General features: G+C 32.0%; 1 protein-coding gene across 1 annotated transcript in view; it reads right to left on the minus strand.

Annotated features, from left to right (window-relative positions):
* Window positions 1-3,989: 3,989 nt before the first annotated feature.
* The window catches only part of LOC114333165 (exportin-6), a 63,057-nt gene continuing 40,501 nt past the window's right edge, over window positions 3,990-26,545 (minus strand). The window contains exons 11-17 of the mRNA XM_028283009.2: window positions 25,371-25,544; window positions 21,008-21,409; window positions 17,941-18,232; window positions 17,286-17,497; window positions 14,313-14,541; window positions 13,982-14,218; window positions 3,990-8,173 (exon numbers count right to left, since the gene is read on the minus strand). Of these exons, the coding sequence (XP_028138810.1) occupies window positions 8,078-8,173; window positions 13,982-14,218; window positions 14,313-14,541; window positions 17,286-17,497; window positions 17,941-18,232; window positions 21,008-21,409; window positions 25,371-25,544 (1,642 nt within the window). The 3' untranslated portion in view covers window positions 3,990-8,077. The remainder of the gene's footprint in view (window positions 8,174-13,981; window positions 14,219-14,312; window positions 14,542-17,285; window positions 17,498-17,940; window positions 18,233-21,007; window positions 21,410-25,370; window positions 25,545-26,545) is intronic.

The raw sequence follows: 26,545 nt of genomic DNA on the forward strand, positions 1-26,545 counted from the left end.
TGTCCAGCTGCTATTTTATGAACACTGTTAAATACTATTATTCTTTCGAGTGTGTCGTAAAGTTGAATTTCTTCATGGCCATCTTCCACACCTTGAGAGCCTGCCGGCTTACAAAGGGCCATCCTACCCTCTAACAGATGTTTTAAGTAAGTCACTCATCTTTTACTTATTGAAGAAATTAGTAGAGACGCCTTTGTTATGTCCAGGGCAAGGACAATTGTGTGTTCTTTCGTGAAATAAGTTCAATGACCTAAAGTTTTCGCCCAGTTTGTGATAGTGACATTCTGAAAAGTAGGTCATACTTTTAGTATGAAGTTGATGATTATCTTTTTATTTTTAAATAGGTGATCATTTAAACTATAAACATTTACATTATGTAGATATTTTTCTGAGTATTATTAGAGTGTTATTAAGTATTGTTAGATAGGTATAAATATAAACAAAGAGCTCTTTCTTTTTTTTGTTGTAAGTGAACGGTAAAATTTCTAGTTTTTATTTAGAGTATGGATTTTTTATTTTTTTGAGTAACTTCAGTTTATTTTTTTTGAGTTAATAAGAGTTATATTCGTTCACTTACATTATAGGTACATCTCGTATTTTGTTAGTTTTGCGGTGTTGGTGAATACACCAACGTATATGCAATTTGTTAACCATTTTTAAATAATTATTGTGTAATTTTTGTTTTTGTGGTTGACGTTTTTACGTTTTATTTGCATATATTATGTGAGCATTAAGAGATTTCATTGAGTATTTTAATAAATGTTTTGTTAAAGTGTACGATGTCGTTTTTTATTTATTATTTACAGCTCAAGACTAAGAACAATGTTGTTTTGTCGTAGCATTCTTGCTAATTTGTTATTGTTGTGTTATGTTTCGTTAATTATTGTTCCTTTGAGTATTTTTTGGTCAAAATACCTGGCGCCCTATATTTTCGTTTGAGTATTAAGTATTTTCGTTTTCTTAGAGTCCAAGTGTCAAACCATCAGTTAATGTTATCTATTTACCTTTTGTCTATCTTCGTTTCATTAGCTCTATTCGCATACCATTGTTTATTCATTTAACACCTTTCATTGTAACAGAAGCCCAACACAAAGAACCATGCCCACATCTCTTCCGACTGAGCAACGTGGCCTTTGTTTCGTCAATGTAAACGATTGGACCTTTCCATCTTCGGTCATTCCTTATTCCATCCAAGGATAATATCGTCCTGATCCTTCTGGTTCAGCCTTCATGACCTCGTGTCCATCTGATCGTTATACAAAATGGCGCCCTCTCGTGGAGCCTTATACAAATTACGTGGGACTTCTTCTGTTACCTATGGTTGCTTTATACATAATTTCGTAGAGCTTTGTCAATTGCCTTTTCGCGGGCTATACAAATTTTCATGTCTATGCGTGAAGCATGATTTTCTTTTTTATCATGTTCCTATTAGACCTGATTTTCTTTTTTTGTTCAAGTTTGGCTAATTTGCAGCTATTTTTATTGACAATATATTTTTGAGTTATTTTTCGCTAATAGATAATAATACTTTGACACATTTTAGTTTGTTTATTTCCGTTTTTAGTATTTAAATGTCAGTGTAGTACCTTACACTTTCATTCCTGCATTTTCGCATTCTAGAGTACCATTCTGTGAAGTATATAGTATAGTATCGATCTTTTTTCTTTAGATATATTTTACTTGAGTAAATTTGAGCATTTTTATTACTTTTCCTTATGTCAAAGGGATACGTCTTTTGCTATGTATCTAATTAAGGTAAAGGTATCTAGATCTTGAGCTGTGTATTTTTTGTAGCAAATCACAAAGAAGTTGTAATTGTTTAACTTTTTGATTTTTACGTTTATTTTGTGCCGTACTTTGCAACTTTTGTGATTTATTGTAGTTTGCTTTATATCGTTTTATTGTGCATTTTACTTTTTATATTTTTTGTATATGTATTGTGTTGCGGTATATTTTTTTGTACTGTGTTGCGTTTATTTTATTGCATTTAGGTACCGTTTTTGAGTTATGAAATGCTTTGTAACTGTTTTCAGAAGTAGCAATTATCACTATTATGATTGCGTCGTCTTCTAAAATTTTAAAGTACATGCTTCTTCGTCGTTCAACGATATTGTTCTGTCCGGTTTTATGACCAATCTTTTCTGACCTTGTAGAATAGTATTGTTGTAATGATTTCTGTGCAGTATATTTTTGGATTTTTATGTGGTTATGTATTTTTGATGATATCCTATTTAGTTGATATCGTATGTTTTTCAGTACCAGAATGTTTTGAGTGGTTTTAGAGAGTTTTTAGTCATGGCGTGGTGTTAGTCTGGAGAATGAAAGAGTCCTGCAGCTTTCCGTCATGCTATTGTTTTAGGTTTGTGATTTAAGTCTTAAATGAAAGAAGTTAAGCTGTCCATTCCAGAAATTGTTTTTGACAATTAGCTATTAGTCGCGAGTGAAAGACCTCGGCGCATGCTGTTGTGAAATATGTTTGAGAAATTATGTTTTACCACTCCAATATCAGCATTCTAAAATCTATTCGGTACAAAACTACTTCCAGTCCAGAAAATATTCCTTTTTTCAGTGTAGAGTCTTCGTTTACCGTTACGTAATCTTAATATTTTTCGACTAGCCTACGATAAGGTGGTTGACATTTCAAAATTCTTGTCCCACCCCCAATAACATCTGTCAGGGCTAGAGGTATTTAAGTGTGTCTTTTGACCCTAATTTCAGATAAAGAGGCGTAATGTTTTTATTAGCTTTTATTTAGCATATGTTGCAACCGCAAAAGCTTGTAGATACACTTATTTTGATAGTAGATATTTTTAAAGGGCTATGACCCTATTTTAGGTATTAATGAGATGTAAAAAGTAGCATCTTATTGCTTGTTTATATTTCACAAGTAGTTTGACTCGTGAATATAAATTTTCGATGTTTAGTTAGCAGATAATGCAAATATTTTTTGTTTCGAGTAAAAGAATTCGAGTAATTATTGTTAGTTCTGTCGATAGTTTGGGTGAATTAGGATAATGTCTTGGCAATTTTGTGTCGGCTAATAAAGGGTGAAATTTTTTTGTTAAATACAGGCACGTACTAGGCCCAGATGTATTTACAGAATCAATTTTATTCTTGCGGCTTTCATAAAATAGTATTTCGATAAAATGTCGTATCTATTTAGGACCTAAGTCCCTATTAAATTGTGACACTCCCTACCTGTGAGCTACCTGTGATTTAACCTAACGATTTAAGTACCTTTATAATAATATTATCATATATATTATAATAATAAGGCGTCTAGTATGCGTAATTACTTCCGGTCCTAATTAAAGGTAGATTTCGACAATTATCTGAACTTTCCTTTGTTCATTTCTTTCTATATTTCTTTGTTGAGAACTCCTTGGCATGTTTTACTAACTTCTCTATTCCTTTTGTTTGAGTTCGAATTTATTCGTTACGTGAGATAGTAATTGTGCTTTGGTAATTTTATATGTTACTCGTGTTTATTTGCTTTTGTATTCTGTTTGCTGTTTGAATTTGTTTAGGCTCTTCCGGTTCATGTTATCGGGATAGCAGTAAATATTTTTTTTGAGTTAGTGTTCTATGAACATTATACCTACTTTGAGAATGTTTGATTGCGAAATGCTTTGTCCTAGACCGGCAAAGTGAAATCAAATAAACAAACCACTAGCTATAACTAGTGCGTCTGTTATTATTGAAGTCCCGGATGCAAGACTCCGTGGCAATTTTTGAGTTTAGCTCATGAAGTCCCGGATGCAAGACTCCGTGGCAATTTTTGAGTGTAGCTCATAAAGTCCTGGATGAGAGACTCCAAGGCACCTATGCGTTTAGTCGAGTTTGTTAGAACTCGAGTTTGTTTGTTGTTAGTGGAAGCACTATGACAAATATTTTTGTATTGAGTTTGCTTGTGCTAATTTTGCGTTTGGTTTTGAGTTAATTCCAATGGAGTTGATTTTATTTTAGTTGAGTAGATATTATTAAAGTTATTTATAATAATATCTTACAATGTATTCAGACATATCTTGTCCTGATTGCATTCCTTGTTTTTCTGGGAGTTTCTCGATTGAAAATTTTCCGCCGTGGTTAACCCCAGAAGACTTTTACGGAACTTTTGGCCAACTTGTTTTCTTTCCCTGTCATACAATTTCGACACTTTTTTGCTTTGATCTTGCAGTCAAAATCTTAGCATTGCTTGACGATTACCTAGTTACCGGTTGAGGGGACAACCATAACGAAGTTTGCCTACCTACCTAGTTGGCCACTCGCCTTTGTTGAGCTGGAGCAACCCTTATTTTCGCGTCCAAAACTTCAACATTGGTATGTTCCACCTTTTTAGTTTGGCTAGAGCCATTTGTGTAGATATTTGCCATTGGTCGTTGTACTTGCGAGTCAACGAACCATACTTTGAGTCGACTTTCGAGTTGAATGTTTAGTTTTATGATAAGGATTAGAGCAACACTGTAGGTGTTTGCTGCCTTAGTCGTTTAGAATTAGAGTAGTCCTTGTATATATAGTTCCTAGTTTTTGTGTTTTATTTGCGTTTAGTTTATCTTAGAGATAACCCTTTTAGTTTGGTGTTTGAGTTTAGTTGCTTATTAGCTTTTTTTGATTTGGTCACTTGTGTTCAAGCAATTCGAGGACCACCACCAATTTTAGTAAATCTAGATGACTACCAACTATTCCAGGCTACTGCTTGATGGTCAGTCTTTTGTTTATGGTGCTTACTGCAGACTCCGATTGTAAACAGTGGTATTACACCACGGTTTAAATCGTGGGGGAAGCTGTATAACGTTTAAGTTTTCCCAGTGTAGATTTTGGTCTAGCCCCCCTCATTTCACGCTTTTATCTTAACTGATTAGATCTTAGAGTCCCTATCGGCGTTGTTTTTCTTAGAAACACATATGTGCTATCGATAGAGTCGACCGTTAGACTTTAATAGCTTTCTGGTGAATGATATGGGCCTTGCATCCCATAAGTCATCTTAAGTATTAGGTTCGCTAAGCCCTTTTACGAGTGGTAAGGAAATCTGTTCTTGAATATCTCTCACAGTTTCCCATAATTTTGATTGGTTAAAACCCCACCACAAACAAAGGACGCCAAAGGTTCATAAAAACCACAAATTCTCAAAATTCTGCATCATTTGTGAGTTGAGTTAATATAGTCATTATGTGAGATCAAGTTTGTTCGTGTATTGTGGGCCCCGCCGATTAGGCAGGGTCCACCTTTCACCTTCCACCTTCCACCTATGCATTATGTTGTCCAGCTGCTATTTTATGAACACTGTTAAATACTATTATTCTTTCGAGTGTGTCGTAAAGTTGAATTTCTTCATGGCCATCTTCCACACCTTGAGAGCCTGCCGGCTTACAAAGGGCCATCCTACCCTCTAACAGATGTTTTAAGTAAGTCACTCATCTTTTACTTATTGAAGAAATTAGTAGAGACGCCTTTGTTATGTCCAGGGCAAGGACAATTGTGTGTTCTTTCGTGAAATAAGTTCAATGACCTAAAGTTTTCGCCCAGTTTGTGATAGTGACATTCTGAAAAGTAGGTCATACTTTTAGTATGAAGTTGATGATTATCTTTTTATTTTTAAATAGGTGATCATTTAAACTATAAACATTTACATTATGTAGATATTTTTCTGAGTATTATTAGAGTGTTATTAAGTATTGTTAGATAGGTATAAATATAAACAAAGAGCTCTTTCTTTTTTTTGTTGTAAGTGAACGGTAAAATTTCTAGTTTTTATTTAGAGTATGGATTTTTTATTTTTTTGAGTAACTTCAGTTTATTTTTTTTGAGTTAATAAGAGTTATATTCGTTCACTTACATTATAGGTACATCTCGTATTTTGTTAGTTTTGCGGTGTTGGTGAATACACCAACGTATATGCAATTTGTTAACCATTTTTAAATAATTATTGTGTAATTTTTGTTTTTGTGGTTGACGTTTTTACGTTTTATTTGCATATATTATGTGAGCATTAAGAGATTTCATTGAGTATTTTAATAAATGTTTTGTTAAAGTGTACGATGTCGTTTTTTATTTATTATTTACAGCTCAAGACTAAGAACAATGTTGTTTTGTCGTAGCATTCTTGCTAATTTGTTATTGTTGTGTTATGTTTCGTTAATTATTGTTCCTTTGAGTATTTTTTGGTCAAAATACCTGGCGCCCTATATTTTCGTTTGAGTATTAAGTATTTTCGTTTTCTTAGAGTCCAAGTGTCAAACCATCAGTTAATGTTATCTATTTACCTTTTGTCTATCTTCGTTTCATTAGCTCTATTCGCATACCATTGTTTATTCATTTAACACCTTTCATTGTAACAGAAGCCCAACACAAAGAACCATGCCCACATCTCTTCCGACTGAGCAACGTGGCCTTTGTTTCGTCAATGTAAACGATTGGACCTTTCCATCTTCGGTCATTCCTTATTCCATCCAAGGATAATATCGTCCTGATCCTTCTGGTTCAGCCTTCATGACCTCGTGTCCATCTGATCGTTATAAACTAACTAAAACTAAAAAGTTGTATGATAGTTGCCAAGACTCGTTCTTACTTGTAAAAGCTTAATATTTTAAAATCCTTTATAAAAGGTATATTTGTTAAAATCCCTGTACGCTCTGAGCTTCGCTGGTGTCGCTCCGAGCGGTTACTAATTCAACTTTCACCGGTAATTTTTAAATTTATTATTTAATTGTTATCGCTTAATATTTACAACGCAAAAAAATAATTAAATTGTAATCGATTTTTTTAAGATTTTGCTAATCATTTTGACGTTCTATTGATAAAATATGAATTTCTTACTTCGGATACTTTCACAATTATCGTGTAGATGGCGCTAAGATTAATTGAAAATACATATTACGGAACATTAAAAAAACTTAAATTCAGTATTTTAAACGTAAGTATATTTAAGGTAAAAATATATACCACAGCTTTGATCAACTAATATTTTTTATAATTAATGTTTTTAATTTTATTTTTAAATTAATCACTTTGACATTTATGTCAAATGTCCGGTAAACGTTTACAAACTTGTCACTACTGGCGCTCGGGAATTTGTAAATATCCCCTCTACGTACGAGCTCACAGCGTATACAGGGCTACATCAAGAACATAACTAGTTTTCAATCGGTTGACCGATCATCATCAGTGTTTGCTCAGAATCCAACATGCTAACCACCAAAGTAAAAAATATATGGGTAAAAACCCTTTGCAAATAATCCGTCATCGGAACATAGAAAAATGATGTGAATTTAAACAAGGATGTTTAAAATATTCAATGTTTCCTGCTCTAAGTACCATTGAGCACGAATTTGACTTGTTCACATCATGGCTGTATGGTAGCAAGTTATCCAAATATTTTTTACTTTGGTGGTTAGCATGTTTGATTCAAGAAACACTGATGATGATCGGTCAACCGATTAAAAACTAGTTATGTTCTTGATGTAGCCCTGTATCGGGAGATTAACAAATATACCTTTTATAAAGGATTTTATGGTTTTTTGTAGTGAATGGTATACAGCCAACTACAGGAATTTTTTCCTCGTGGGATTTTTTTTTCATAATATTTTATCTAAAAGAAGAAGGATAGTAAGAATAGCCAGGGATAAGTCACCGTTAGGCAAAAGAACTATAGGACGCCCAAGGAAAAACGATGGAATCAATTTAGGGACAGAATAAAAGACACCGTTGAAGAAAAACAGGCAGTACTGCCTATATAAACGAAAAAGAAGATGTTAGAAGTTTCATTTAAATAACACTTAAAAGCTTTCCCGAATATAATAAGGTTTGAAAAGGCATCTCGGTAGAAACATCTAAGCTAGAGTCTTAGCAACACCATAAAACGAATTGGTTCATATTTTCCATAAAAAACAAGTGAAAAAACTGATAACTATACAAAGTAGTTCTTTAACAACATTAAAATCACTAACTTAATATCACAAGTACTCGAAATAAATATAATGGCATTCATGATGTAAAATATCAAATAAATACTTCTAAAGAGAGAGTATTCTGTAAGTCGTTCAAACAAAATCCTTATCTAATGTTCTTCGAATGTGGTTTAACAATTACGCAAAGAGGTACCGATATTGCACATTCTGTAATGCCGGGCTTCGTTTACAAAGCTCTGTAAGTTATGTACAAATGTGGGCATATCCTGAAACAAAAGATACGGATTAATCAATTAATATTTATTGTATCACATATCAATTTGTATAACAAATCCCTGTCTTGAGCCACTTGCATCCATTTTTGGCATATCCTGTCTGGTTCTAGGTCAATTGCTCGAATGCAATTGCTCGAAAATCAATTGCTCGACATGAAAATTGCTCGAAATACAAATTGCTCGAATAAAATAAAATAAAATAAAAAAGAGAAGTATATATCTAAAATATTTATTCACAATAATCCACAAAATATCCACAAAAATCCAATACATACCCAATAAAGTAACATTGGTAATTGGTAAACATGTTAATGGGTATTTAATGATTTTAATCTTTCCGAAAAAACCGTTATTTTTCTTATTATTTTAAAAGTTCAAAAATAGTTTAATTGATATACTATTATACATGTGACATATACATAATTTGTCCTAATTCAAGAATCTTTCTTATGTCTATATTTTGTATTATTTTGAATAAATATTTTAGATATATAATTTTCTTTTTTATTCGAGCAATTTGTATTTCGAGCAATTTTCATGTCGAGCAATTCATTTTCGAGCAATTGCATTCGAGCAATTGACCGGTTACCATCCTGTCTGGGTCTTCACTCGAGAAGACGTTTTGTCCATCTGCCGTCCTTTGTAGCCCGATCAAAGAACAATCTGACCCCAAAAAAATAAAGGAAGGATGAAAATTTGGGAATAGGTAGGTGAAATTGTCATTATTATATAAGAAAAAGTTTACAATTCTACATCCCCTCCATTTTGCAAAAATAGAGGGGAATACCCCTCTCTCGAAGGTGAAAAATATACATTCAAAATAAGTCCGGAATTGGATAAAATGACTAATTCTAAGCAACTTTTGTTCTATAGAGTTTTTTCCCTAAGTCAATACTTTTCGAGTTATTTGCAAGTGAACATGTTCATTTTTAACAGAAAAAAACATCTCTAACATGAAGTAAAACACTTCTATGTAATTGGTATATTTATTAAAATTTAAAAAATCCCAATGGATTGAGTAAAATATGTCCAATTCAGAACGTTTTCAGACCTATCGGTCCATCATCAGTGAATGTGCATACTTGCTAAATAGCCCCAGAACCAAAACAATGGTGGAATTTTTAATTCGATTTACATTATTTAAAAAAATATATTAAATAGGCTAAACGCCAATGTTACAGGATATAACCTAAGGGAACATGGTTTAAATAATGTAAATCGCTATTTAGCAAGTATGCACATTCACTGATGATGGACCGACAGGTCTGAAAACGTTCTGAATTGGACATATTTTACTCAATCCATTGGGATTTTTTAAATTTTAATAAATATACCAATTACATAGAAGTAATAATAATAATGATGTTTATTTAGGAATAACAATAAAGATTTACAAAAAAAAAAAGAAAGCATAATGAGTATTACCTAAATAAACATAAATAACTCACTGAAGTTGAGCTACCCTGTATATATATTACTAATATACATACAAAAGTAGCACCCCTTGTGCGTGAGACTTAAAATATAATATACTAATTTACAAATATAAACAAACACAAAAAATATTTAACAAATGTATAAATGTATACAGTTTTCGAAAATTTATAAAAATACTAAAAACTCTAACATTAATCAAGAAAAAATAAAAATATAATAATTTTAATATAATTTGTGATATAAATGTGGCCATCAATAATTCAAGAAATGTCGCAGTTGATAATAAAAATCTATTTAGATACAATTTTTATTTTCGATATAATTTTTTATTTCTTATTTAAGTTTATTTATTACAATTATTGTCCATTGATAAGTTCTTCGCAGAATTTTGTTGATTTGTTCCCAATCCATTGTTTAATTTCATATTCATATCTATGTTTTTTATAATTTTTAAATTGTTTTAAATTATCCGGTAGCAAATTGTACAATTTGGGCCCTATGTAACCAACATATCTTTGAAGGATGGATTTATTACATTTTGGTAGAATTGTATTATGTTTTATATATCTAGTTTGGTGGGCATGACTGTTAAAATTTAATATTATCTTTTTTTCATGTATATGTATAAGGGCTTTATAACAGAATAATTTACGTACATTTAAAAATTTACTTTCGTTATATAACAGCTCACTAGAATATCTTAAATTTTTCCCGTATATGTTTATGTAAGTGTTTTACTTCATGTTAGAGTTTTTTAACTATATGGTATACAACCAACCTAGAGAACTTCCCTTTTAGAAAAAAAACATGTTTTTAAACGGTTTTTCGGAGATAACTCAAAAAGTAAGTATTTCAGCGAAAAAAATATTCCTAGCAAAAACATAGCTTATAAAAAATAGACCAGTAGAAGCAGAGTTGTAGCTAATGAAAAGTAGGTTCTTCTTCATCAAATTCCAAATCGAATATTTTAATGTGGGATAACCTAAAAACAGAGCACTTTCGGGAAAAATTCATTTCAACTTTTTTGAAGTGTTTAAAAAAAGGTTTTATTTTTGTTTTTTAAAAAAACTTGTAACATTAAAAGTAAGTGAGTTACGCTCAAAATATTGTTGGCCTCTTTTATTTTTTGGTACAGAAATCGCGAAAATCACCCCCTAATTAGCTTCCAAAATAAAATTTATCGTTACCGCTTCACAAGTTACTTTGCGTATGTATTATTTATATTGTAAGTTTCATCGGTTCAAAGTGCTTATTTTTGAAAAAGCTGTAGTTAAAATGGCTTGCACGAGTAACTAATCACGAGTTTTAGGCAAATTTTGAGCAGCCATAGCATAACCAATTTTTGTCTAAAAAAGAAAAAATATGCAGAAAAGCAAGACGTACAGCTGGTTCCAAAAAAAATTGATACGACTCTTAATGCGTATTTTGTAGAAAATTGAGCAGTGTACTTTCTTCTTTTTGTTTTTGGTCTCGCGAAAAGACAATTACCAGCACGATTTATAGGCGATCTTGATGTAGTCTGGCTCTAAGCCATATCAAAATCGCTGACTATGTTCTTGTAAAAAGCTATTGATGAGGTATGGGTGTGATATAATGAATATGAGTTTAATTATATTTAATTTATGATTATTATTTACATACTGTTACTGTCACTGCCAAATCTTAGAATTTGTCAGATAACTTCAACCTCAAAAAATGGCTGTTTGTTTGTTTATTTTATTATTTGTCTGTCATAATAAATATAATATAATGTCAGACCAATCATACACTGCTCAAAATGATCAAATCTTACTAAGAGTCGTATCAGTTTTTTTAGGAACCAGCTGTACATTTTATTACTCTTTAAGATTTTTGGTATTACTAATAATTTTTAAGTTAATTCCATGAACAACTCCATTTTTCTTTCAAAATTAAAAAAAAATGTTTTATTTTAAACCCAATTTTTTTCAAAAATGAGCACTTTGAACCAATGAAACTTATAGATAATATAAATAATACATAAGTAAAGTAACTTGTGAAGCGGTAACGATAAATTTTATTTTGGAAGCTAATTAGGGGGTGATTTTCGCGATTTCTGTACCAAAAAATAAAAGAGGCCAACAATATTTTGAGCGTAACTCACTTATTTTTAATGTTAGAAGTTTTTTTAAAAAACAAAAATAAACCTTTTTTTAAACACTTTAAAAAAGTTATAATGAATTTTCGCCGAAAAGTGCTCTGCTTTTTGGTTATTTCACATTGAAATATTCGATTTGGAATTTGACGAAGAAGAACCTACTTTTCATTAGCTACAGCTCTGCTTCTACTGGGTCTGCAGACCTCACGCGTACACCATTTTTTTCAATTTTTTATAAGCTATATTTTCACTTAGAATCTTTTTTTCGCTAGAATACTTACTTTTTGAGTTATCTGCGAAAAACCGTCCAAAACCATGTTTTTTTTTTGTTAAAAATGAACATATTCACTCGCAAATAACTCGAAAAGTGTTAACTTAGTGAAAAAACTATAAACAAAAGTTGCTTAGAATTAGTCATTTTATCCAATTCCGGGCCTATTTTGAATGTATATTTTTTCACTCACGAGAAAATATTTTTCACCCCGTATTTCCCAATTTTTGTAAAATGGATGGGATGTAGAATTGTAAACTTTTTCTTATATAATAATAGACAATATCAACTACCTATTCCCAAATTTTCATCCTTCCTTTATTTTTTTGGAGGTTTTCGTAAAATTTTGTGTTCCCTGATCAGGCTATTGTACTACGGCGCAATTCTGTGTTGGTTATTTCTCTTAAGTTCGACTATCTTCGTCTTAGTTGCTCAAGTTTTAAGTTATATTATTTTTAAGTTGGTGGCTCGCTCGATTCCATGCCTCTTCAAAAATAAAAGTCTAGGGGAGCTGTCTGATAACCGAGGGGGCTATTTTATCATACCTTGTGTACTAAACACACGTTCAGGAAAAGTTAGATCTGATTAGTATCTGATAGCTTATTCATAATGTGAAGGACAGCCGTTTGTAGAAACCAAATTCCGTTTTAGTTTAGTTTATGATCTAAATAACGTAAAATCTAACATTGTCCATGTGGTGAGACCGCTCCCATCTGGAAAAATTTTTGATTCGGTTTCTTTGTTGATTCCTATTCAAAAATGTCCCCTTTAAACAAATCTGAAGAGTGCGGGGCGGAATTTTTGGGCAGAAATTGCTTAAACAATTTTTTAAACAAATACAAAAGATTACGTTTTTTTGCTCTGGAGCATATATTTTTATTGTTTTGGGGTCATTCTAAACAAGAAAAGTATCTTGGTAATTTTTCTTAAAAATTGATAGTTTTCGAGTTATAGGCGATTTAAAATCTGAAAAATGCGAAAATACGCATTTTCGAGGCTTAAAAACTCATATTTAAATTAGTATTTTTGAGGTTGCCAGATACTTAAATTGCAGATTTAACATTCAGCTTCAAGATTCTGAAGAGTGATTGCGTCTAACCTTAAATTATAGGTACCGTTGTTTTTTAATTGTTAAATATGCGTGTTTATCCGATTTTTTTGGCGGTGCGGCGCTCTCTATTTCAAAAATCTATTTTCCTCCGAAAAATATGTTTTCTAGATTCGTTGGGACATTCTAAATAAAATAAGTTTTTGAGATTTTTCTCAAAAGTTAATAGTTTTAAAGTTATAAGCGATTTAAAATCCGAAAAATGTCAAAAAACAGAGTTTTGGATTTTAAATCGCTTATAACTTTAAAACTGTCAACTTTTGAGAAAAATGTTAAAAAACTTATTTTATTTAGAATGTCTCAAAGAATCTAGAAAAAATATTTTTCGGAGGAAAATTGGAGATTTTTGAATTAGAGCGCGCCGCACCAGCAAAAAACCGGACGGACATGCATATTTAACAATTAAAAAACAACGGTTTAAATTAAGGTTAGACGCAATCACTCTTCAGAATCTTGAAGCTGAATGTTTAAACTTCAATTTAAGTTTCTGCCAACCTCACAAATACTAATTTAAATATGAGTTTTTAGGCCTCGGAAATGCGTATTTTCGCATTTTTCAGTAATTAAATCGCCTATAACTCGAAAACTATCAATTTTTGAGAAAATTTACAAGATACCTTTCTTTTTTAGAATGACCCACAAAACCTAAAATATATGTTCCGGGACAAAAAAGGTGATCTTTTGTATTTGTTTAAAAGAATTTTTTAAACAATTTCTGCCCAAAAATTCCGCCCGGCACCCTTCAGATTTGTTTAAAGGGGATAGTTTTGAATAGGAATCCACAAAGAAACCGAATCAGAAATTTTTTTCAGACGAGAGCGGTCTCACCACATGGACTAACATAATATATATTATAGAAGTCCTTACTGTATCGTGATTATGTTGAAAATTCCTCAGTAATACTTCTTGCTGTTGATGGGAAACACCTTCCAAATTTTCCACAAATTTCCTAAGGAATGTCGTATAGAATCCGGTGAAATTCACAGCCGCCATGTTGTACACCGCCATTTGTACGTCGTCAGATAGTGATGACTGAGATTTGTCCAACAGGCAGTTAAACAGAACAGTCAAAAATTCGGAGAGCAGGTGATACCTGAACAGTATCTGAAAGAGAATTTGGCAAAATGAAAAAACATTTTTAAAAAAATCACAAATTATTTTTTGAGGCAGAAAATCTTAGGGGAACAACTTTACATACTTTGTGATATAACTTCCACTTGGTGTTGAGATCTTCGAGTGCCGCTAGACTTATCCTAAATATATTCATATCTTGTTGTAGAAGAGCTTGTCCGAACACCTGCAGTACGGCGAGGAGTTGTTCTGGCTTTTGGGGATGTTCGACGCCCGGATCGGAGTCACTACAGCCAGGGGAATACCCTAATCTCACTTGTGAAACATAGAAATACTGCCAACGGTGAAGTAATATACTAAAACAGAAAAACAAACCACATATTGCATTCAATCTCGAAACATACCAATCCATCGATTTTTCAGAGGAAGAAATTTCATATTTTTATGTCTAGGGGAGGTTAGTATAATGTTGCACCGGTCGCCCCCATCAGACCGTCCGTTGCCAAAACTGTAAATGTAATAGCCCATTTACTCACGAGTTTTGCTGTTAATTTTAAAGAACCTTTTGGATTCACATGAAATTTGGCATACACTACACATTGCTACCACGTCAAACAAAAAAAAGTGACCATGTGTGATTTTGCCCTGAAGCCACGTTCAAGATAAGTCCGGTATTGGATAAACTTTTTATTTCTAAGCAACTTTTGTTCTATAAAGTTTTTTCACCAAATCAATATTTTTCGAGTTATTTGCGAGTGAATATTGAATAATTGTCGAATATTTGTCGAATATCATCCGAGAGAAAATTATTTACCGGCAAAATTTTCTTCTGGTTTTATTCAAGTTTGTTGCCTTTTTCGCTTATGAAATTTTGACAAAATCACTCGACTGACGTCTCGTGATTTAACTGTCAAAATTTAATTCGAAAATATTGCCGGCAAAATTTTCTTTCTTATGATATTGTATACGAAAAAACTACTCTCAGCAAAAATATAGCTTATAAAAAAGTGAAAAAATGTGTTTTGTATATATGAAGTCTGTAGACCGAGTTGAAGCAGAGTTGTAGCGAATAAAAAGTGGTTCTTACTCGTGAAATTTCAAATCGAATATTTCAACGTGAAATAATAAAAAAATGAAGCACTTTTCGGGGAAAGCTAATCACAATGTTTTTAAAGTGTTAAAAACCTTTATTTTTGTTAAAAAAAAAGTTTTTAGTATCAAAAGTAAATTACGCCCAAAATAAAGTTAGCCCCTTTTTTTATGAAAAAAAAAAAAATCGTACAAATCACTCCGTCAGTAGCATCCAAAATGAAATTAATCATTAACGCTTCACAAGTTACTTAAATTATGTATTGTTTGTATAACTTGTAAGTTTCATCGGTTCAAAGTGCTTATTTTTGCAATTTGATTTGGGATGCTAGTTATAGGGGGTGATTTTCACGATTTTTTTTACCAAAAAATAAAAGGGACCAACACTATTTTGAGCGTAACTTACCTAATTTTGAACGCAACTTAAAAAACAAAATTATTTTTTTTTAATATGTAATTTAAAATAGTTGTAATGCGTTTTCCCCGAAAGGTGCTTTATTTTTTGGTTATTTCATGTTGAAATATTCGATTTGGAATTTGATGAATAAGAACCTACTTTTCATTAGCTACAACTTTGCTTCTACTGGGCCTACAGACTTCATATATACACCGTTTTTTTTTCACTTCTTTTATATCCTATATTTTTGATAAGAATATTTTTTTTTTCTATAAAATACTTACTTTTTGAGATATTTGAGAAAAACAGTTTAAAACGCGTTTTTTTTCTTGAAAAATGAACACAATATTCACTCGCAAATAACAAGCAAAGTATTGACCTAGTGAAAAAACTCTATAAAACAAAAGCTGCTTAGAACTGTCAGTTTATCCAATTCCGGACTTATTTTGAATGTATATTTTTTCAACCACGAGAAGGGGAGAAATTCACCCCCCGGGCAAAAGCACACATCGGGACAATGACACTTTTTCTTTGGTATTTTAGCTATATACGCCAGATTTAATGTAAATCTAAGCAGTTGTTTAAAATATGGAGGTTTAGCAATATTTTACCGCGAGTGACTGCACTAAAACGACTACAGGATTTTTTTTCTTGTGGATTTTCTACAAATAATGTCGAGATTTCTAAAAATGATGTCCTATTTACGAGATGCGACACGAAAACTTTTTGCACCCCTTTTCCAAGATGGCGGCCGGGGGAAAGGGTGGCGACCCCACCAAATTTAACTTAAGCTTATACTTACTACCCCCCTTAACACATCACAAAAATTGCGTACTCTGAAAAATGCACGTTAAGGCCTAAAATATAACCTTTCAATAGGACTTTTCATTCACAGTCATTTATTTTGAGCTTCTGTCATGTGTCACATAATATTAATATATCTACGTCATACGTTATAGGTATATACCATTGATACAAAGCAAAGACGTGGATATTGTACAATTAATTATTCAGGGAAAAATAATACGTAAAAGATCCATTGGCAGAAGAAAACATTCATGGTTGAAGAATTTAAGAGATTGGTGCAGCAGCTGCCAATTATTTAGATCTACGGTATCAAAAATACGCATAGCCTTGATGATAGCCAAACTTGCCCATTGAGCGAACACTAAAAATTATAAACGAGAATAACTTGGAAATGTTTGGTGTCTCCTTGGCTGGTTTTAAGAATCGGATTAAAAGAGCTTGACAGGTACTTTCTGTTTATTTGAACTGATTTGTATAATAGATGTAATATGTTAATGGATAACTATTAATATTTCGTTTTTGTTTAATAAGTATGTAATTAAGATTTATTTTACTCTAGTTTAGTAGATATTACAGAGATTGATTTTATACTGTATGTGTTGTAATGGGGGTAATCCCGTATATAAATAAATAAATAAACTTCGGAACGAGGACGACACCTGAAGAAGAAGAAAGACGTATGACGTAAATATATTAATATTTTGTGACACATGACAGAAGCTCGAAACAAATGACAATCGATGAAAAGCCCTATGGAATATACCTACCTATCTATAGTTGAACACTTATTTTAAATAGTAAACTTACCTGTACAACAATGTAAGTAACGCTACAAAAACGTCAGGAGAGTTACCACCTTGCGAAACTATCAAAGGATAAATATTTTCCATGCACAATTGAAGAATGCCGGGTAGAAACGTTTTGTAACCGTTTCCTGGTGATTCTACGACTAGTTGCAAAATTTGTAACAACTTATCTAAGCCGCAAAGGGAGCTCGGCTGCCGTTCGTTCATTGTAACCTGTAAAATATAAAAGGAAGAGCGTAAAAAATATTTTAGTACAGAAATCAAGTGATAATAAAAACGATAGCTCTGTTAGCATTTTCGTATAAAATCTTGTATTGTTTGAAAGACTTAAACATTTTATAAAGGATATTGTTGGTCAATATCAATGCGGATTTACTGCTGGAAAGTCAACTATATATCAAATTTAAGCACATAGGCAGATTCTAGAAAATTCACTAGAATATAACATAGATACCCACCATATTTTCGTTGACTTCAAAGCAGCATATGACATTCTTAAAAGAACTGCATTAATATAATGCAATGATAGACTTTGGGATCCCACCTAAGTTAGTTAAGCTGACAACACTTTCATTTACAATATTAAAAAAATCGAAAATTTCAAATCATACCCCTTCTTAAGGGTTAAATTATTATAGTATTATCTGATTACTTACTTGCATGAAGACCTGCACAGCGTTTTTGGTCTCATCGACCCCCAATTGTTGTTGCAGTACCCCCATTACGTTTAGAAAGAACGTAAGTACATGATTGCTGACTTCCTTATACCTGACTAGAGATGGGAACAGGAACAGCCCGTGTTGTATTGTCGGTTTTATGGAGGCGGTGAGAAGTTTCTTAGAAGCTATGGGGAAATGTCTGCAGCTTTCGACTATCACAGATAAAGAGGGTAGTACTGATTCGACGACGTTTTGCATTCGATCTTCTCGTGTGTCCAACGTCAACTCCCTAAAAGTTATTCAAAGAAATGTAATTATAAAATTTACAAATGACACATACAACTGTATTATTTTTTTAACTATTTAGAATGGGAAATAAGCCACAATATTATTAAAAATGATTTTTATTAACGTTTCGACGCCCAAATCGGGTGCCGTTGTCAAAATACAAAATACTATTAATATAAACAAAAATGTTGTTGCTTAGTAAAAAAATTCTTCTAATAATTTATTTAATTTGACTCATTTATATCGGTAATTCAGATACTGTATGATGTTTATATTATAATTTATATAAATACTATATAATGTATCTGAATTGCCGATATAAATGAGTCAAATTAAATAAATTATTAGAAGAATTTTTTTACTAAGCAACAACATTTTTGTTTATATTAATAGTATTTTGTATTTTGACAACGGCACCCGATTTGGGCGTCGAAACGTTAATAAAAATCATTTTTTAATAATATTGTGGCTTATTTCCCATTCTAAATAGTTAAAATTGTAAAAATGCCACAAGAAAATAGCTTCAGAACAACATACAACTGTAGCGTAATAAGTACTATAATACAATATAATATATAATGCCCAATAGAATTATTGAAGTAATAGTCGTGTATTATTTTTCAAAACGATAGTTTTCGATAAATTTTAATAATATATATGGTGCTTCTCAGAGGCTTTTTTCAGTGCGTCATTAATTATGACGTCATATAATGTATTGGATGTGTCGATAATAATATACATATTCTCCTTTTCATGACCATTTTTCAGTGCGTCACAAATTATAGAAAAAAAGGTAAGTCCGTGATAATACACATTTAGACATTTATTCTAACATAACATTTTAGTTAAATCTGACAGTTGTCAAATTTTATTTTCAATTTGGATTAAAAACAAATCAATTGTGTCTTGCATTTATAAAATGGTATTTTCTTTGATATGTATAGTCTTATAGATTGTACAGATTATACTGATAATATTATTATTTTATTTATTAAATAATTCTTTTTTGATTATGGCGCCATCTATCGACAACTAGAATATACACCAAACTAGAATAATTACCAAAGTAATCACCGACGTGCCTTTTTTTCTGTCACATACAATTTAATGCGTAAGAGAGAAATCGAAAAACTGTTACGCACTGAAAAATGGTCATGAAAAGGACTATATAATGTAATTATTGACGAATCTGACATATGCCAGGATCGTACTTAGCTACAGATGAAAAGCTTGTGGCATTAAACTAGTACTTTATTACAAGGTGGATTATTAGAAATATTGGTAGATTTGATTTTTCGACTATTCGCGGTGTGCAAGTACTTGGAAAGGGAAACGAGAAACGACCGTGCGCGAGTCGCGGAGAAATATTGCATCTATCTTAAATAATTCATATTGTCAATTGAAATTGTCAAATTGACGTATATTTCATACCTTCTGTCATTGACGCAGAAAAATTATATATTGCTCCACAATATTGATATGATATGCAATTATTATATAAAGGTAAATTTAATTAATTGTATTTTGCTTGCAGTACTGCATTTTAATAACTGATTTTATTTACTACATACAATTGTTTACGTTTGCTAAACATAACCTGCATCTTATTTTTTCTTCTTATTATTTTTTTGGACCATGGTCTTGACAATTATCCAGCAACCAGGACTAATATAATTGGCCAATATAATTAAAAGTGCGAATAAAAGTACAGAGCGTAGAAATAGAGGTCGCTTTGCCGAACTTGCACGGTCCCAATAATATGTTAACATTGTAATTGGAGTAATCCCGTATATTAATAAAAATAAAAAGTAAACAAAACTGTTTATTAAATTTATAAATATGGAAACATTTAAAGATAATAAAAAACAAACCATTTATTGTTTTTTTTTTTATTTTCTTCTTTGGCGGCTCTAAATAATTCGTTGTTATTATGTACATCCAAACCATTTCCTAAGACTCTTCAGCCATGAATTGCGTCTCCTTCATATGGATCTTTTTCCCTGGATTTTTCCTTGCATAATGACCTGGATTATTAGATATTTATATCCTCTCATCACATGTCCCATATTTCTGTTTTCTTCTCTTAATTGTTAAAAGTACTTCTCTGTCCTTATGCATACATCTCATTGCCTCTACGTTGGTTATTCTATCTACCCATGAGATCTTCAGCATTCTTCGGTACATCAACATCTTGAATGCCTCCATCACGTCAATTTTCTTCAGTGTCCATGCTTCCCTCTCGTAATATAATACGGATTAGCGCAGCACGTCAGCAGTCGTATTTTTAACTTTAGGCTAAGACAACAGAGAAGCCACTTCATTCTTGTAAATGTGCTTCTGGCCTGTTCGATTCTGATTCGTATTTCTTGAAAGCTGTCATTGTTTTTATTAATGAAAAGAAGAATATATGTAATTAATTTAATTCAAAATACATTTTACTACTGTCAGAAAACGGAAAAAAATATTTATACGACAAATAAACATTGCTTTTCGCTTAAATTCGATGTTCAAACTGCCAAGAGGCAGGTGTGTGGCAACTGGTAGAATATTGTATCAACTTATTGGTTCTATTTAATAAGGAATTTAAAAAACGACCGCATTTGGCCAAGAAAAAAGTTCTTCTCCGCCAGGGCAATGCAAGGCTGCACACATGTGCAGTTTCCATGGCAAAAACCTACGCATTAGGCGACGAATTGCTCCCTCATCCGCCTTATCCTCTAGGTTTGGCCCCTAGTGACTATTTCTTGTTATCAAAAGAACTAACACAATTACTTACCTAAAATCTTTTGTCAGACTTTCAAAAAACGTTCCAATGAAGAGATTCCTCTGCACCGCGTCTTCCTGTCTCAGATCTCCCCAAGGTTTAAGCAGAAGATTAGCTACGGCGTTATTTACTATGCAGTTCGTATGTTTATCGGAAAACTTCAAATTCGGAGCGATGTGTATAAACTGCACCATGGCAGGGATCACAATGAGAGTTGGAGCAAAGACTAGATCAGTGAAGGACAGTAGCAGGTGCGCAGCCGCGTGGCGAATTTTAGACGGTACTGTATTGTAGTTTCCTCTTAGGACAGGAAGTGTTAAATCCAGTATCATCTTTATGGTGTGGTTGTTTAGGGTGTTTTTCTGAGTAGTCCAGGTGAGAAGAGTTTTGACCGAAGAAAGAAGTTGGCTATGCCTGAAAAAGAAATGAAATATATTGAAAATGGAGGAATGACAACCAAAAAACTTCTTCGATCAATAGTCGTTAATACACTTAGTCGAGTTTCATTTATTTTTCTGTTTAATACCAATAAAGGGGCAAATTACCTCCGTTAAGATGGGCACTCACTCCCAGAATTTAATTTTTTACTTTTTTACGTTTTATGTGATTAAAAAATAAGGCTCAGCCCAATTGTTTGCTGGTAGTTTGCAGTCAATTTAAATATTTCAAAAAATTCGCACTATATTTTTTATTTTTTGTATTTTATCAAAAAAATTATTTATAATTTTTTCCGGATTTTTCCGTAAGGTGTATCACAAACCAAAAAAACTGTTTTTGGGGGCTTTTGGAGATTTTCCCCATTCTATACTCATTTCATATTTTTGTGTTTTTATGTTTTTTTTATAGGTTATACACTCACAGGCACAAAATTCCGCCACCCAAAATTTTGATTAAGTTTGATAATTTATAACTTTATTATTTGTACTCCGATTTTCAAGATTCTTGCATCAGTTTGTAGGTACGTGTATTGATATCGTTTGCTATTATTCCCGTAACACAAAAATTTCGTTCACATTGCATTATACAGGGGTGAATGGAAGTGTTGTATTCCTCCTAATTTTAAAACATTCTGTGGAAAAATGGAATTGCTGGTTTTGTTTCATAGTCCTGTCATATTATCCCGGAGGCATCACTAAAATTTTGTTTTTTGAATTATCCGAATATCTCTTTTCTTGTAAGAGCTGTACCATTTTATTGAAAATAAAAACACTGATTGACTCATAAAATAGAGGTTGGATTGATAAGATTAGAATGGCCCGCATGCAGCCCAGATCTCAATCCTATTGAGTATTTATGGGATGAATTAAAAAAGCTATTCGCCGTCATCCTAGGCCTCCAGAAAATTTGGTACAGTTATGGCCCTGGTAGAGGAATATCGGGCTATTCCCGAGGCAAGGATAACACATCTTTATTCGATGTCAAACAGATTGCGAGCAGTCGTTGCTGCAAGAGGTGGACATACCCGCTACTGAATTGTTTTGCTTTTTTGTTAATTTTGTTTTGTTAATTTTAGTGAGTTTGATATTGTTAATTAAAAAAACCTTCAAAGTAGTGTTTTTATTTACAGCTCTTACAAGAAAAGAGATATTGGGATAATTCAAAAAGCAAAATCTTAGGAATATTTCTAGGATAATACCAAAGGAGTATACATATAACAAAATCAGCAGAATGTCCACAGAATTTTTTAAAGTTAGGAGAAAATACAACGCTTCTATTCACCCCCGTATAATGCCATCTAAGCAAAAAATTTTTGTTACCGCAATAATAAAAAACGACATCAATACATGTACCTACAAACTGATGCAAGAATCTTGAAAATCGGAGTACAAATAATAAAGTTATAGATTGTCCTATTTAATAAAAAATTTTGAGTGACGGAATTTTGTGCCGGTGAGTGTATATAAATTGAAGTAACTGGGCCTTTTAGGACATTCAAAAATTGGGCGAAACAGCTTAAACCCCTAAAAATCTTGAAAAACTTCCAAAAACATTTGAAAACTGGGTTTTTTGCATAAGATGCGGATTATTGCTGGAACATACTTTGAAACCTGAGATTTAATGGCGTATAACGGCAAAAAAATCAGAAAAAGCTAGCAAAAACCGCCAAAAACACTTGAAACCCGGGTTTTTCATATGTTTCAAGAAATTTCTCTCTGAATATGGAAAATACATCTTCTCACGTAATTTTATAATTTTTTTGAAAATACATGCTGTTTAATGATGTAGAAATGTAAAAAAAGTTGGGTAAATTCAGTAAAAATCCCCGAAGAACCCTTAAAAACATCTTTTTTTTGGAAAACTATGGTTGTATTTCTTCTTTGAGGCCTAAACATATTCCTTTTCATATATTTTTTGAACATTAATTGGAGACGCACTGATTAAGATTGTATTGATCTCCAAAAAATTCGCAAAGAACCCTTAATAAGCTTGAAAAAACGTGGTTTTTAAGGGGTTTAACGGCTTTTCACAAATTTTTGGGAAAATTGCCCAAAAAGCCAGTTTTTCGGTGGGTTTTTGAAGGTGGGCTTACGGAAAAATGTGGAGAAAGTCAGAAATATATTTTTTTTATAAAATATACAAAATAAAACAATTAGACCTGTAACCATCTAAAAAAATTCAATTTTTTTAATATGTATTGGAGACGCACTGATTCAGGTTGTATTCATCTCAAAAATATGATAAATTCCGCAAAAACTCGAAAAACGCTTAGAAAGCTCGAAAAAACATGTTTTTTGGGGGGCTTTAAGGGTGTTTCGCACAATTTTTTAATCTTCTAGGATTCAATTACTTGAAACTATGTATAACATAAAAATCTTTGATTTGATCTATTTTTAAGTCTACAAAATGGGGAAAATCCCCAAAAACCCTAAACAGCCAGTTTTTCTGGCGGTTTGAAGGTGGCGCACCTTACGGAAAAATGTAAAAAAAATCAGAACTATAGTTTTTGATAAAATACACAAAATAGAAAAATTAGACCTGCAACCATCTCTTTTTTGGGACTTTTTTAAATTGATTACAACCCATCGACAAAAAAAAAATAAAAACGAAAAATTACGTTTTTGCTGATAAGGGAGAAAGGAGAAGGGCGATGAGCTAAAATTGCGCTGAATGAAACGTAAAAAAGAATGTGTGTGTACTTTGTACGCACGTAAGAAGTTATACTTCTATTATATGATTATATGATTATAAACGAAATTAATATACTTTTTATTTATATTTTATTTAAATATTAAATTAATTTATACTTACTACTTCTCAAACATTTTTATTAAAACAGTGCCAAAAATTAAAATAATAAAAAAATAAAACACACACAAACACATTAAAAATGCCACAAATGATTTCTGAACATTAATTGTCGGAAAATTTTTTAACTAAATACGTATTTTCTGAAAATAAAATTATATAATAAATATACTTACAATCATAAAATGTATAAAAAAAAATAAAAAAATAAAAGTTTCTATTGGGATTCGAACCAACTTACCACGCGGCTGGTATTTGCGTTGTATTGGAATTCACTCGCATTAAAACTTCGCCACAGAGACAGCTTGTCATTTGTGCGAAGATAGTCTAACTAAACAGATTAACCTTTTGACATTTTTAACTTATGTAAATCAAATTATTTTGATTTTGAATTGAAATGATTTAGAATTGAAAAAATACAACAAAACATAGAGTAAGAAAACAATATATTAGGTGAATATTGATAGAAATTTTGATGGCAATCAAATTATGTAAATAAAAGTATTACATACTACTTATGTATTTTGGTAGGTTCAAGGTAGGTATCGGAGCCCGTATAACGACTAATAAATTTCGCAATCACTTGCGTCGTGCAAAGTGGCTATGTTCAAATATCATAACAAAATTTGATCAACTATTTATAAAACACTTACCAGTGAAAGATTCTTTAGCTTTGAATAAGTGAGATCTGCGGCACTCATACTAGTCACAGTTTGATGAGCTTTCACATTGGCATGCAACAATCATCTCTTCTATGTAAATAAGTCCAAAAATATAATATGAAAACTATTTAAAAAGGCAGTATAACCATTAACTAACTTTTTGTTTGTTGTTTCTCTTCCTACAAATTTTAAAACGCAACAAGCATACATTATAACCAAACCACAGTCCCACAGCTGTGCCACAGCTGCCATATTGGATAATTTTTGTCATGTCATTTGAACATCCAATCAGAACAAAGTTATAATGCGCATGCGCCCGGTCGCTAGGTTTTCCCATATAAAATTTCACCGTCATTACGCCCGTAAAGAAGTATAACTTCAAAAAATTCTGGGAAGTGAGAATAATATTTTCTATCTTAACGGCGTGATTTGTTTAATAGATATTGTACAAAATTTTGTATACTTACACTTCGATAAAGCTCGTGATTAACCTTGAATCGCTCTCCCTTAATATTAGTTCGTAAAGTTTGGCCTTATTAGCCAAAGAGGCACTTTCCAACATTTTTTCTAAAACGCTATTCATGACTGGAATGGGTGATTGACTACCATCGCTAGTATGGTCGATGTAAATTGATGATAATCTAAAACAAACACGTAAGATGAAAGTTACAATAAAAAATAACAGATCAATAATTTATTATCATTTTGTCCGAAGGCGAAGTTGTCATTGGGTAATCTTAGTATCACCGATAGCAACATTAGATTCTCAAGAATGTATTTGTAAGATAATCCTGCTATTTTTCTTCTATATGAGAACAAACGCCCGAGTCTTCAGCATTTATCAATCCTCATACGTTGACCGAGGATCCTCCACTATTTCTCAAATGATGAATATACCGTTCATCAAACCTATGATGTTTCGACCTATAAACTCTTCTTCGACCATTGCTATATGATTGAAACACCTTTTTATTGGAAAATGCAACGTTAGATCAATAATTGTTTTCACGGTTTATGAATTTATTACAAAATGCAACTCGTTTCTTCTTGTGATCCTCAGTCAAACAAGGTTTCCTTGTAACTGCAGAATTTATCAATTCACTTGCTTTAATTCTTCTACGTGCAATGCGAATGCTAGACCGTATTCTTGTCTAAACTCCGCTATTCTGGTCACCAGCCTCTGAAGATCCTCAATATTTTCGGCTACGATGATAGTGTCATCAGCATCTCTAATGTTGTTAATGGGAACTCCATTTACCTTTATTCTAGCTGGTTCACCCTCAAGAGCTTTTTTCAAGACCTGACATCCGACATTGCCATTAGGCCACAGGCATTAAAAAAATTGGCGACAATACGTATCCCTGTCTTACCCCACGTCTGATTTCAATTTCCTCTGACAACTGTTCGTTAATAAGTACTTTTGCTCGTTGCTTATAGTAAAAATTCGATATAATCCTGAGGTCAATGTAGTCTATCTTCCTTATTTCAGGACATGCAATAATTGTTTATGTCCTACTTTATCGAATGCTTTATTATGGTCAATAAAACACGCATATATATCATGATTGGCATCCAGGCACCTTTGTATTAGTATATTAAGTGAAAAAAAGCTTCACGCATTCCTAGGCCTTTGCGAAACCCA

The sequence above is a fragment of the Diabrotica virgifera genome, chromosome 8, assembly GCF_917563875.1.
Source record: "Diabrotica virgifera virgifera chromosome 8, PGI_DIABVI_V3a".
Taxonomy (NCBI): Eukaryota; Metazoa; Arthropoda; class Insecta; order Coleoptera; family Chrysomelidae; genus Diabrotica; species Diabrotica virgifera.